This window comes from Citrus sinensis, chromosome 8, assembly GCF_022201045.2.
Source record: "Citrus sinensis cultivar Valencia sweet orange chromosome 8, DVS_A1.0, whole genome shotgun sequence".
Classification (NCBI taxonomy): domain Eukaryota; kingdom Viridiplantae; phylum Streptophyta; class Magnoliopsida; order Sapindales; family Rutaceae; genus Citrus; species Citrus sinensis.
The window spans coordinates 28,790,883-28,803,758 of NC_068563.1; the positions used below are offsets into that span (position 1 = coordinate 28,790,883).

General features: G+C 32.3%; 2 protein-coding genes, 1 long non-coding RNA gene and 1 other non-coding gene across 6 annotated transcripts; 1 reads left to right on the forward strand and 3 right to left on the reverse strand.

The window, feature by feature from the left end:
• Nucleotides 1-909: 909 nt before the first annotated feature.
• On the reverse strand, nucleotides 910-3,050 carry LOC127899194 (uncharacterized). The gene is made up of 2 exons (XR_008051156.1): nucleotides 1,375-3,050; nucleotides 910-1,178 (listed from the first exon to the last, which is right to left on the reverse strand). It is a non-coding gene; the product is annotated as an uncharacterized LOC127899194 (long non-coding RNA).
• Nucleotides 3,051-5,739: 2,689 nt separating this feature from the next.
• On the reverse strand, nucleotides 5,740-7,710 carry LOC102614105 (WUSCHEL-related homeobox 2). Of its 3 annotated transcripts, none has more exons than XM_052432467.1 (2): nucleotides 6,812-7,710; nucleotides 5,740-6,309 (listed from the first exon to the last, which is right to left on the reverse strand). In XM_052432467.1, the coding sequence occupies exons 1-2, from the start codon at nucleotides 7,164-7,166 to the stop codon at nucleotides 5,957-5,959; spliced, it is 708 nt and encodes a 235-aa protein (XP_052288427.1). In that variant the 5' UTR covers nucleotides 7,167-7,710; the 3' UTR covers nucleotides 5,740-5,956. The 3 variants fall into 3 exon arrangements, with proteins under 3 accessions (XP_052288427.1, XP_024958162.2, XP_052288426.1); XM_025102394.2 differs by having other exon boundaries at nucleotides 5,740-6,345; nucleotides 6,812-7,708; XM_052432466.1 differs by having other exon boundaries at nucleotides 5,740-6,348; nucleotides 6,812-7,689.
• A 974-nt stretch (nucleotides 7,711-8,684) lies between these two features.
• On the reverse strand, nucleotides 8,685-8,775 carry TRNAY-GUA (transfer RNA tyrosine (anticodon GUA)). The gene is given in 2 exon segments: nucleotides 8,685-8,720; nucleotides 8,739-8,775. It is a non-coding gene; the product is annotated as a tRNA-Tyr (tRNA).
• Nucleotides 8,776-11,173: 2,398 nt separating this feature from the next.
• LOC102610518 (uncharacterized) lies at nucleotides 11,174-12,782 on the forward strand. The gene has a single exon (XM_006488238.4). The coding sequence runs from the start codon at nucleotides 11,725-11,727 to the stop codon at nucleotides 12,667-12,669; it is 945 nt and encodes a 314-aa protein (XP_006488301.1). The 5' UTR covers nucleotides 11,174-11,724; the 3' UTR covers nucleotides 12,670-12,782.
• The last annotated feature ends 94 nt before the right edge of the window (nucleotides 12,783-12,876 follow it).

Here is a 12,876-nt window from a genome sequence, read left to right on the forward strand (position 1 = left end):
CCCCTTGATCAAATCGATGATGAGGTAAGGAGGCATCATAGACCAAAATATTGTTTATAGAGAATTTGATTTCTATCATAACTATTAGTACATTTATATTGTAATATTAAGAGAAAAAAGCATATCTTAATAATAATTTTTTTTTTAGTTTTCTATTGTTATTGAAGATTCATAATGAAATTTGCTTTATTAAGGTCCAAATTTCAGCCTTCTTGAAGATGCTTTCTAAAGTTTATTTTGTAACACTGAGAGCTAAAATATATGAAACTATTTAAAATAAAGCAAAAAATTAAGTGATTTTTAAGGTTATTGACGAGTCATCATTGTACCACTCAATAAAAGAAAAATTAAATTAAATTCATTTTTTGTTTTATATATTCACTAATTTCACGCAACATCAATTTACATTTCAAAATTTGGGACTTGATCTACGTAAAGCACTATTAGATGTACAATAGAAGTATATTAAATAAATAAAACACTTCACGTGAAAACACCCAAACATTCTTTAACGTCGTTTTGTCAATTATTAAACAATGTTATTTTCATGCATCCCAAATTATACCTTTTAGAAATTAGCTGGAAATTAACTTTGAAAATGAAAACATTCGTAAATGATCATAACAAATAATGGTTAATGAGACCTTTAAAACCGATTGCTACAATAATTAATAAGTTAAATTACTTAAATGCATACAATAAATGATCAAAGTGATATTAATATAAGTATAACTGTATGATCTGTAACCAATGGCTCCAGGAGAAGTTGGAGATTACCAATTTGATTGATTCACATGGTTATATTAATTTTTCTTCCCCCAGTAAAAACAACCATGATGGTGGGGGTTTAGGCAAGATGTCTAACTATAATATAGATGATCAGATAGCAAAGAAATATAGGAAGAGACATAAACCAAAACATCTAAGTCTAAGAGAAATAACAAAGACATAACAATACACCAAAGAACAAGAATCAACATCACACTAGAAAAAAATAAAAGAAAAGAAAAACTATCTCATAACATGAAGGACATTCTGCGCATCTAGATGAATGATGCCAGACAAACCAATCGGCAAACCCTGAGTATCCATGAAATGCCGACCCACCCAATGAGTGCGAGCCCAATTAGCCATGAAATTAGCAGCAAAATTAAGTAGCCTCGCCAAAAACGTGCCTGCTATAGAGGGAGAAGTAGACATAGGTCAGACTCGACCAAGAAGATAAACATAGTCCCACTACACACATCCATGAGAAGTAATACAAGAAACCATAGTTGCCGAATTAGGCTCCTCAATAACATATTAGTAAGCTAAGTAGCAAGTCCCAAACCATCGTAAACAGCCATCAACTCAATATAAAGGATCGGTTGCTACCCAAGAAAATAGTCTGAAGCTGCTAAAATGACACCTCGATAATCACACAAAACAGCACCAACTGTAGACAGCCCAAGATTGCCTCGAGTGCATCCATCCACTACCCAGATGGTGATCGCAACCAGGAGACCAACCTAAAAGGCCTCTGAATCGATGCCATTAACTCTCAATCCCTCCGCAAATTGAGAGCCCAATACCCCTCGCAACCAGAAATGTTTAAAATCAGAGGTAGAACTAGCAAGCGTAAAGTCAGAAACCAACCTGAGACTACTAATATCTACAAAAAATGGCATCGAATCAAAACTGAAAGAATTACAACCCGTTCAATCATGCCACAAAATGATCAATCATGCCACAAAATGAAGTATGGAAGAAGAACCCAAATATATCTTTGAGTAAGGGCACATCGTCGCCAATGAACAAGTAAGGCATAAGGTAGAAAAGAAACTAACCTCGAACCATATATAATGAAAATGAAGCCAAATGAATCTAACCTATGGACAATTGAGAAACTGATCCCTAGAAGTTTTAGTGGCCTAAGCACAAAAATATTGAGAAATTATGTAAAAATCCCTTAAGCATAAAGCATCATCAGTTGCCAAAAAATAACGTGACAGCTGCTAAAAGAAAAAGGAAACCCAAAAAGGAGTACGTCGCTACAAGATAAGCAGGAAAACTACGTCCCCAGGCTCCCATGTACTTTGCAATTGAAAATTGCCATCACGAGCCAAATCCCACCAAATTAGGTCCGGACCCACTCTAAAGATAGGAAACAACATATCTGGTCAACAACTGAGGAGGGTAAAATATCGTAAAGCTTTTCCTTATCCTAGACAGTACCCTCCAATAAAAGGAAACCGACACCGGTGATGCTGCACCAAAATTATACAAGAATAAGGGGCAAGAATCCAACTAGCAATCATACAAAAGTACAAGCCACACAATTAATCATCCAACGTTTATAGGGCTCAATTGCATAACTAATAAAAAAAAGGCGTCTCAGAAAAGGAGAAGAAGAGTCAAAATTGAACCATGAATGATGCTCTGCTCTATAATATTTAACATTCATAAATGAAGCCCACAAAGAACGTTGATCCCGAAAATGACACCAAAGCTTTAGCTAACTCAAGATCCTCAGCCAAATCAGTAAATGACCAAACACCTAAACCACCCTCCTCAACTGGAAAACGAACCAAAGGCCATCTACACCAATGAATCCTCCTCCTAATATCAGTATCAACCCATATGAAATGAGTGAAAAGCCTCTCTAGATGCTGAATAACAGTTACAGGTGGCCAAAGAACATGAAATAAGTGTAAGGAATATAGGACAACTCATGCTGAAGAAGCACCAACTTCTCACTGAAAGAAAGCAACCGATTAGTCTAATCCAAAATCCCATATCTCTAACCTTTTGAATCATAGCATCAAAATAGGTAATCTTAAGACGCCCTATATAAACTGGGCACCCAAGATAAATAAAATGGAAACTGACACTGCTGAAAACCGATAATAGAATAAACAATGGCCTGGCGAGAAGAGGAAATGTTTATATTTATTCTATGCCATGATATCATGCATGAACAAAAGGGTTTTAAAATCTAATTAGATTGATTATTTAATGAATTTCGAACTTTAAACATGACTTTAAATTTTGGGGGAAGATTGGCAAACATTCAATGGGAAGATGACAATTTACGAGATTGGCCGGTCGTATCTTCACACACCAAACAAAAGTTATTTAACTTATTTTGTTCATCAATCGAAGCTGCTTTAATGTTCATCCGAATTTGTCACCCAATTAGTAGCACGCATGAATTAATATATTAACGAGATTTTCATTGTTCTTTTTTGTCTACCATTCCATGAAGTCACAGTTCAGTAAATAAATGTATTTAGTAGAATTAACAGAAAAGGTGATCTTATATTTAGCTCGACTCTTGTTCTATTCTGGTTTTTGAACTAGTTTTGTTTTTATGCGAGTTTAACAACATTTTACTACTGAAACATGAATTATAAAGGTATAGACTTTATATTATATATCTTAAAATTTTAGACGGTTTAAAATCATTTAATAGCGAACTAATAAATTATTGTTTACATGAATAGAGATTCAAGTCTCGTGTTGTATTAGAAAACAATTAAAATTTTATTTCAGATATATATTTAAAGTTTTTTATTTTATTTATTTTTTCTAAAAAATTAGTAAAGTATAAATTCATTAAATGAAACTACTTAAAAAAAAAAAACACGCTGCCAAACTTTGAGAGACTACAAATATTTTGAAGTTGATAATAGTAGCTTAGTGTAAGTTCGATCTATAATGAGAGGAAACCCATAAATAAATATAAAGCGTGTTTAGTTTGTTATTGATTTTCTTTTCAGATCAATAAATAAGGGTCATTCTATGATGCCATGATTGCAATTACAGCATCAATACCGTAATTAAACATAAATTGTATAAATAAAAAATAAAACTTGTAAATCAACATCAATTACAAAATAAAACATAAATTTTATAAATTAAACATAAGACTTGTAAGTGGAAAGTAAAACGAGTGAATTAATATAAAACTGGTAAATTGATGTATTATTAGTAAATAAAATAAAAACTTACAAATATAACATAAAACTCGTAAATTAACATTAAGTGCAAAATAAAATATGAATTTAAAAATTAAATATAAGATTCGTAAATTGAAGATGAAACAAATAAATTAATAGAAAACTAGTAAATTGATGTCCTATTAGTGAACGAAACAAAAAATTACAAATATAACTTAAAACTAATAAATGAACATTAACTGTAAAATAAAACATAAATTTTGAAAATGAAACAAAAGACTATAAAGAAAAGGTAAAACAAGTAAATCACTTTAAAATTGATAAATTGATGTATTATTGATAAATAAAACAAAAATTTACAAATATAATATAAAACTAGCAAATCAACATTAAGTGTAAAATAAACATAAATTTTGGGAATGGAACATAAGACTTGTAAATGGAAAGTAAAATAAGTAAATTAATATTTTTATAGTAAACAAAACAAAAATTTGTAAATATAATATAAAACTAGAAATCAACACCAACTGTAAAATAAAACATAAATTTCAGAAATAGAACATAAGACTTGTAAAAGGAAGATAAAACAAGTAAATTACTATAAAACTGGTAAATTGATGTATTACTAGTAACTAAAATGAAAACTTACAAATATAACATAAAATAAGTAAATCAACATTAAATACAAGATAAAACATAAATTTTGTAGATTATGCCTAAAACTTATGAATAAAAGGTAAAATAAGTAAATTAATATAAGAGTTACTACCAAAAATAAAATAAAGTTCATAATTGTAAAACAAAAACTCATTCTAATGTTTATTACCTTATATTTTTTTATTTAAATTGAAGAATGCTAGTTTTGTATTTATGTAATAAGTGTGATGTTTTGTTAAGAATGAAATTTATTCCCATAATCATATTTTTAAAAAAATATTATTTTAATGTCTTTCATGATTGTTGTAAGATGAGATTATTTTGCATCTTTCTGCATTTTCTCAATAACAACTGTAAATGGTCTCTAAGTATAAGTAAAAAGTTTGAAACTACATGAAGTATACATAAGACTCAAAATTAGATATAATTTTATTGATATATCATATGTGTCTAGTAATATAAGATTTTTTTATTATTATTTTTTTGCTTGATCCATATCAAGATAAATAATTGTGCTTAATTAACTTGTGTAATAAATAAATATTATTATAAAAAATAAAAGATATAAAAATGTCCTAGAATAAATTTAGAATTTATGGTTAAACCAATTAAATAACACTTATTCTACTTTTTTCAGTATAATTTTTTATTTAATTAATGAGTAATTTTTTTGTTTAATTAAAAAAATTTGTAAATAAATAAAATATTTTTCACTAAAATTATGTAGAAAAAATGTTAATTTTTTAAATAATTAATAATTTTATATTAATTTACTGATTTTATTTTATATTTATTAATTTTATATATAATTTATAATATTTATATTATTATGATATTAATGTCGTAATCTTTATTACGGCATTATAGAATTCTCCAATAAATTAACAATGAGATTTGGTCTCCCATCAAAATTAGATAGGTGGCGCCCTTGCAAAGGATGCGAATTCTCTTTTACTTTCCAGATTCAACGTATACATTCCCCATGCAATTACTCGGTGGGGCAGTTAAAAACTCATTTCAACAAAGTTATTGGTGCATAAATAACGACATGAAGGTTACTAATTATACATAGGACCTTTGATTAATAAAATTAAAATATAAAAAAACACTAAAATATGTATACATTGAGCTCCTTGAGTTGTGCTTTTTCTAAAATTGATATAATTTATTTATTGCTAAATCCAAATAGAGAAAGTAGAAACAAACAGATTCGTCTTAATTCCAGAGCCATCCATATCTCTACATTGCAATTGCTTAATTAAAAGAAAAAAGGGTAAAAAAGAAAAGAAAAATGAAACCACCATTAAGAGCATTCGAAGATCCATGTTAGTACAGTTTTAATATCACTTATGATTTTGATTTCAGTCAGTTCTCTCACATCCTTGGCCAGAGAAAAAATCAAAGAAGGGTTGATCAGCAGGATCTTTTTCAATGCAAGGAGTTATTGAATTCTCAAGAGAATTTGAAGGCAGCATTGCATTAGTTTTTGCTTGTAAAATTCCAGTTGGGTGCAGAGGAAAGAGAGGCAAAGTTTCTTGATTACTGATGTCAGAGTTGTTGATGTTACTGGTGTGCATCATAACATTGCACTCCGGTTGCTCAGGATCATAGCCTGCACCCACATAACTGGTTGTCTTGTCCATTTCCTGATCAGTTTTTGCTCTCATCTTTGACCCACCAGGGATTAACACCTTGGTGCATTGTGGATAGAACCCTAAATCATTCCTTGGTAAGTAATATGGCCCACAAACTACTGAACATGAAAAAGGAAAAATCCCACGTTAGACTCTTTAATTTCTCGAAGTGTTCAAATAAAATGTTGAAGGGCAAAGAGAAGGAGATTGAAAGAATTAGGAAGCAAATCAGTTGGATGGAGACGAGGCCTGGCAGTGAGAAAAGCAAAAACAAAATGCTTCACGCAATCAAACGGCTAAAACAATATCTTAAACACGTTACTAGAAAACGACCACTAGATAAGAGCCACTTTACGTTCAGTCTTCAACGCAAGAATCGAGCCCATTTGCATGTAAAGAAGACAGCTTGGAACAAAAATTATAACCTGACTAAAATAATTATTAATTAAAAGAAAGATACGAACTACGAAACCCAGGAGGAATTGAGAAACAAAAAACTTAAAAAAATAAAAGCATATTCATAAATTCCGTGACCCAAATTCAATGTGTGTGTGTGTGTTTGTATATGTATATATAACTAACCGTTTGTGGAAGGAGGAAACAGAGGAGCAGGCTGATGAGCGGACTTGTGAAGGTAACGATTGATAAAAGCGGTTCTCTCTTGCTTCTGCTTCTGTCTTTGCCTAGCCTTGTGATTTTGAAACCAGTAGAACACATTCTTTCCTTCAATGTGACCATAAGCCCTAAGCCTAGTTGTTATTTGCTGTATCTGTTCAGCGCTTGGTGTCCTAATGCCTTGCGCATACAAGGATTCCAGCATGTTTATTTGCTCTTTTGTCGGGTTCCATCGTGAACTACTCGACAGAGTCGTTCCACCACCACCACCACCACCACTAACCATGTCCATGTTATTATTATTATCACCATCACCCTCCATATATATTAGGGTTACTGAAATAGGGACTTCAGAGAGAAATTAAAAACGAGACTGATTTTTAAAAATGTTAGCTTGTGAGTTTTGTTTTCATTTTGCATGGGCTTTGGCTTTGTACTTTTTCTTTTTTTTTTATAGGCAAAAGGATTAAGAGTCAAACAAAAGGAAGAAAGAGAGTGAAAGTGTGTGTGTTTGTGTGTATTGACATGCGTATTGTTTTTGGTGCTGAGCATCTCTGAAAACACGGAGGGTAGCGGCTAAGGGAGAGAAAGAGTGAGAGGCCTTTTGGTTCAAAAACGAAGAGACCATGCAAAGACCAAAGTGCCCGCGTCCGCGTGTTTCTTTTCTCATTTTTGGCTTTAATTTTGTTTTTCGTATGTCTCGGGAATGACAGAAACTGACTGGCAAAATACGTAGGATACGCCATAGAAGGAAAGAAGGGTATAAATGTCATTTGCTTAGGGAAAAAGACAGCCGGTTGGGTTTGTAAGGTGTAGGTAAGAGCTAGGCTTTGGGAATTGAAGTGATTTCAGATTGTTGCAGAAGAAAAATGGATGTGTATGTGTACGTTGAAGTTGAATCGTTTACAGTCCATTGTAACTTAGGTTACTGTGTAATCAAGCTTAATTAATTAATTAATTAATTAAAACCCTTAATTATTCCCTTTTTAAAATATATGAAGGTATATGTCAACGAGCTATTAAAGGCCGCAGTCACACGGTTAATCAAATAGGGAGCAGGTTAGCCGATGAGATCATTGTGCATGCAACTTAAATGCTGACTCTTGTGCATATGTTATGCTTTCCATTAATTATAGGTTATTATTTGAGGAACTATATTAATTATGAGGGAAGTACTGCCGCCACCTTAAAGCGACGCCTCGTGAAGCACAACACCACCACCGCCACCACCCCCGGCCTATTCTCTGCTTTCACTTGGCATCAAATTCGATAGAGATTGCTAGCTAGCTGGTGTATCTCGCTCTCTCCCTCTATAGCTCGTAGGCTTCTCTTTTTTCTATCATCTTATCTTTTTAGTCGCAATACGACAATGCCTCTAACCTAATGCATTTGGCCGCTTCCGTTTGGGAAATTTTGGACCAACATTAAGATATGAAATTCGGGCAATTTTAAAGGAGTTTTTATGCATACTATTATATTGGTGGGTATCTGAAGCTTCTTGCTTGTTACCGGTCAAGGAAGGTAATTACCAAAATAATATAATAAAATAATATTGAAACCAATTGGCGTGAAATTTCCTTTTGAATTTCTCATGTTAGCTTCATATGCCATTGTTTATGTCAAGAATGTGCGTGTAGCCTCTAGAATTATGGAGACATGGTACGGGAAGCACCTGAACAAATTGAGTTATATTTTGTTGCAAAAAGTAAATAGACAAAGGTAGGAGTATGGCTTTGCATTTTGTCTTTTATGCTTTGAGGAAAAAGACATTTTTAGCTCTTCGCATGCTGCTTCTGATTGTTTCTAACTTTCTGCAGAAGTATGGATAAAAAATAGAACCTCCGACCTGCCGGATTCGAACCAGCGACCTAAGGATAGCCATCAGGATCACCCACTACAGTCCTCCGCTCTGCCAACTGAGCTAAGGTCGGTTTGGCTATTGGAAACCCAGAAATATATTTTCTCACAACTCCCAAGAATGTGCAATTCGAAGGCACTTCCAATCGATAATTATCCGAGCATTAAGCCTCCAGAATGTAAGTTTACAAGTGTACCCTTTGATATCTTTGTTAGTTGTTACTGCTATCAGGAAAATCCAGCGCCCGTTGCTAGTAATTTTAAGAGACGTTGGGAGCAAATATGCAAAATATAAAATTTGTGCAACAATTATGAATAACAAGCTTATTCAAATTACTTTCAATAAATTAGATTGTCTTTCTCAAATGGTAGAGAACATCATTCAAGCCAACCACTAATTAGCCCAATGATAGATACTTACTCGTCATATCATGTGCTTGGCTTTGAATTTTAACTCTATAGATTAAGGTAAGTTCCGATAAATGTATGTTCCAACTATAAGTAAATTTAATGCAATATTAAAAAGAATGAGAAAGAGAGAGAGTCAGAATCATTGAAAAAAGTTATGATATGAAATTATGAATTATGACCATTCAAAATTACCTTCTTTTTTATTTTAATGGAACGAAAGCTTGTACAAAGACTTGACGCGGGATGGATCTTTTGAAAAATTAGATTAATGGGTTGGACTGGCGTTCCAAATCCAATCTAACGCCAGCCAATGATCAGTTCTGAGTCATGAAGAGTCATGATTAAATATTTCAGTAATCGTTGATTCATCACTTTTATGGGCCCACTAGATGTTACGTATGAGCCATAAGATTCATATTTATTATTTTACTTAAGAAGAAATATGGCTCTCTAAGCCCGATTAATGAAAATATATTTGTATTTTCTTATTAGAAAATGAAAGTTAGTTTTGTAAAAAAGTAACTATTGAGAGCCAATTCTGAGTTTCCAGTTTCACATCAGCGTCAAGAAATGTTAAAATATTTTGGTAAACACCTTTAAAATTTTAAATTAACGATAAAGTTATTAAAAAAAAATTGTTCTAATGAGATTGATTAGTGAGATGTATATAATTTTTCATAATCATATTAGTAATTAGTCTTTTTATAATCCTATTTTTTCTTTAATATTATTATTAATGCAGAAGTTAAGGCTTAACTCCATTAATAAAGAATGACTTTCTTAAATCTTGTATATTAGGTTGAGCTTTTACATTAATTATAATTAATATAAATATAATAAATATAAAAGGTTATTCGTTTTTATGTTTATGGAAAGTAGAGATCCCATATGCATCATGATCCTTTCAAGAAACAAAGAACAATGCATCTTACAAGTAGAACTTTATTCTTGTAAGAAAAGTACAAGCACTGACTTAATAAAAGAAGAACGAATATGAGTAAAAGCATCTAAACACCTCTGCAAATGCTAAGTGCACCGTCAACCTTGGACCCTAGCAAACACACATGTGCTTGGCGATTTTCACAATATCTAATACCTCATATTTATATTTATCACGAGACTTGTTTGGTACTTGGCAGTCTTTTTAGTAATGAGAGCAAGTGACTTACGATAATTTTTTTTTCCTTCCAAATATAATTTTAAACTATATTATATTAAAAATAACAGTCTACTCAAATTTGAAATATCTAAATCTATACAATTATAACATAATTTAAGGATATTAAAAACAATCTATAAAATTAAAAGCATAGTTTAGAATAAATTGAGTATAACTCAAAAATGTACGTAAGTAAGATTAAAAGTTGTTTATTAAATGTTTAAGTGTGAAATACTATTAATTTTAGACTTTTTTAAAGAAATTTATTTATTTGTTATTATAACAAAGAAATAATATGTCACTTATATTATGATATTAAAAAAGAAAAAGAAAAATAAGTATGCTGTTAAGATATTTATATTCAAATCCATTTAAACTTTAAAAGAAATTATGTCAATTTAATTTTTTTTTTAAAAAAATACAACCCTTCTAATTGAGTGGCACTTTTTAATAAATTTATTTATATTAATATAGTCATTTGATATACGTTTGGGTACTTTAATTGAAAAATACTTTAAATCTCAAGTTCTCAACATACATTCTCATTCGCAAGCATTTGTTTTTGTAGCTTGTTTGGCTGAGCATCAACATTAAAAGCACTTGCAAGCTTTACAAAAGCTTCGCCACTCCAGGTAGTCGTCGCATTCCACCGAGCAAATGAAAAAAAAAAAATACCCCCAGCTAGATCTTTATGGGCGACGGGTGTATTTTTTGGCAGGGTACTCTAACCCAATCAGATGACGTGGCAGCACCGCTTGGATGATGCAATGACCTGCCACTATTTTAATTTTATCATGCCAGTCTTTAATTTTTCTTTTTTTGTTTTTTAATTTGTGGCAAATTAAGTTATGAATATATCTTATGATTAAATGACACACACGCCCTAACAAACAAAGCCCATGTGAGCTTGCTCTGCTTCCAACCATAACACACACACACACACCACTCCAATATTTTGCCCATATCCCCAATCATATAAGCGTCTCTCTTTCAGCTCTCTTTGGTTTTTACTTTTTATGCCCAAATTTGAAAATTTATTTCTGCCTTTTTTCAAAATCTTTTTTCTATCAAAGGCTTTATCTTTTAATGAGCTGTACAATATGTGGTTCTGGGTTGCTGTTATTTTTTTCTTTTTTGTACTTGTAAGGTAAGTTGTTATATTGTATCGAAGTTTCCACGAGCGGTCGGATTCCCTTTGAGCGTGTGTTTTAGGCAATATTTATATTTATGGTGCTTTTCCTTTAACTTGAGGAATCTTAGAATGTGAATTTGCTCCCCAAAAAAAAAAAAAGCAGCAAAGTTCATTTGATCTTGTTTTTTGTGTTCTATCGTTTTCCCTTATAGAGAGAGAAGTTTGGTAATTTTTTGAATTCGGTACTTGGATTTCATATATTGAAGGTTTTAACCCAAGAGTTAGTATGTGTTGTTTTGATGTGAATTTTTAAGACAAAAGATGGCGTCATTCAGTGGATTGGGTATTGGTCTGAGTCTAGTATTTGGTTGCCTGTTCTTAGCTCTTGTTGCAGAATTGTACTATGTGTTATGGTGGAAAAAGAGAATCAATCACAGACAAGAAATTGAAGATGAGTACGGCAACTATGCAAAGGAGTACTTCATTCAACTCTTCTGTTGGAAAAAGCCCTCATCTTTGCATAGCGACCACACTCAAGATCGTGAGAGAGGCCAAATTAATGCCAATGGCGGCCACGAACTAGCAGACCCAGAGTTGGGCACAAGCAAAGATTTGCTGCTTAAAGCTTTTGGAGATGAAAGCGAGGTGTCAGAGCTCATGAGACTGCACAATCTAGCGGGCCCACCAAGATTCCTCTTCACAATCAAAGAGGAAACAAAGGAAGATTTGGAGTCTGATGATGGCAAATCTAGAGGAGGTGATAGAAGTGGAAGAAGGTCAAGAACCAGAAGTTTAAGCGACCTTATGGTAGCTATCGACTCGCCTTTTTTAACCCCTTTGGCTTCTCCAAGAGTAAAGTCAACGACTTTGAATGCTTTGGATTCATATCACCACCTCGGATTCAATCCTCTCTTCGAATCATCGTCAGACGCTGACTTGAATTGGTTGAGATCTTCACCTCCTCCAAAGCTCAAGTTCTTGAGAGATGCTGAGGAGAAGTTGTTTAAGAGATTATTGATTGAAGAAGCTGAGCAAAGGGTAACTAAAACAGAGGGTTCCGCTCTAGATTCAGGTGTTAAAACTCTTAACACATCATCAAATCTGGCCACTGAAGTGCTAGAAGGTTCTTTTCTTAAATTCATTGTTGGTCACCATCTACAGCAATATCCTTCCAGCACTTCTCAGGTGCTGCCGCTGGCTTCCTCACCTACAACATTCAGCTTTCAGACCAGTAATAGACCCGAAGCCCACAGTACATTAGGTTGATTTTTTTTTTTGTTTATTCTTTCTATTTTTGCCAATTAATTATCAAGATGGTTACTTTACTTGTGTATCTATCTAAAAGTGCTTTCTAATTTCTGAGGCAATTTTTATGTTTCTTTTCAAGTATTTGATTAACATAGCTGTGACTAATCTACAACATTGTTAAAATTCTGCAAATATTGATGTTTAATGCCTTATTAGTTACAAGTG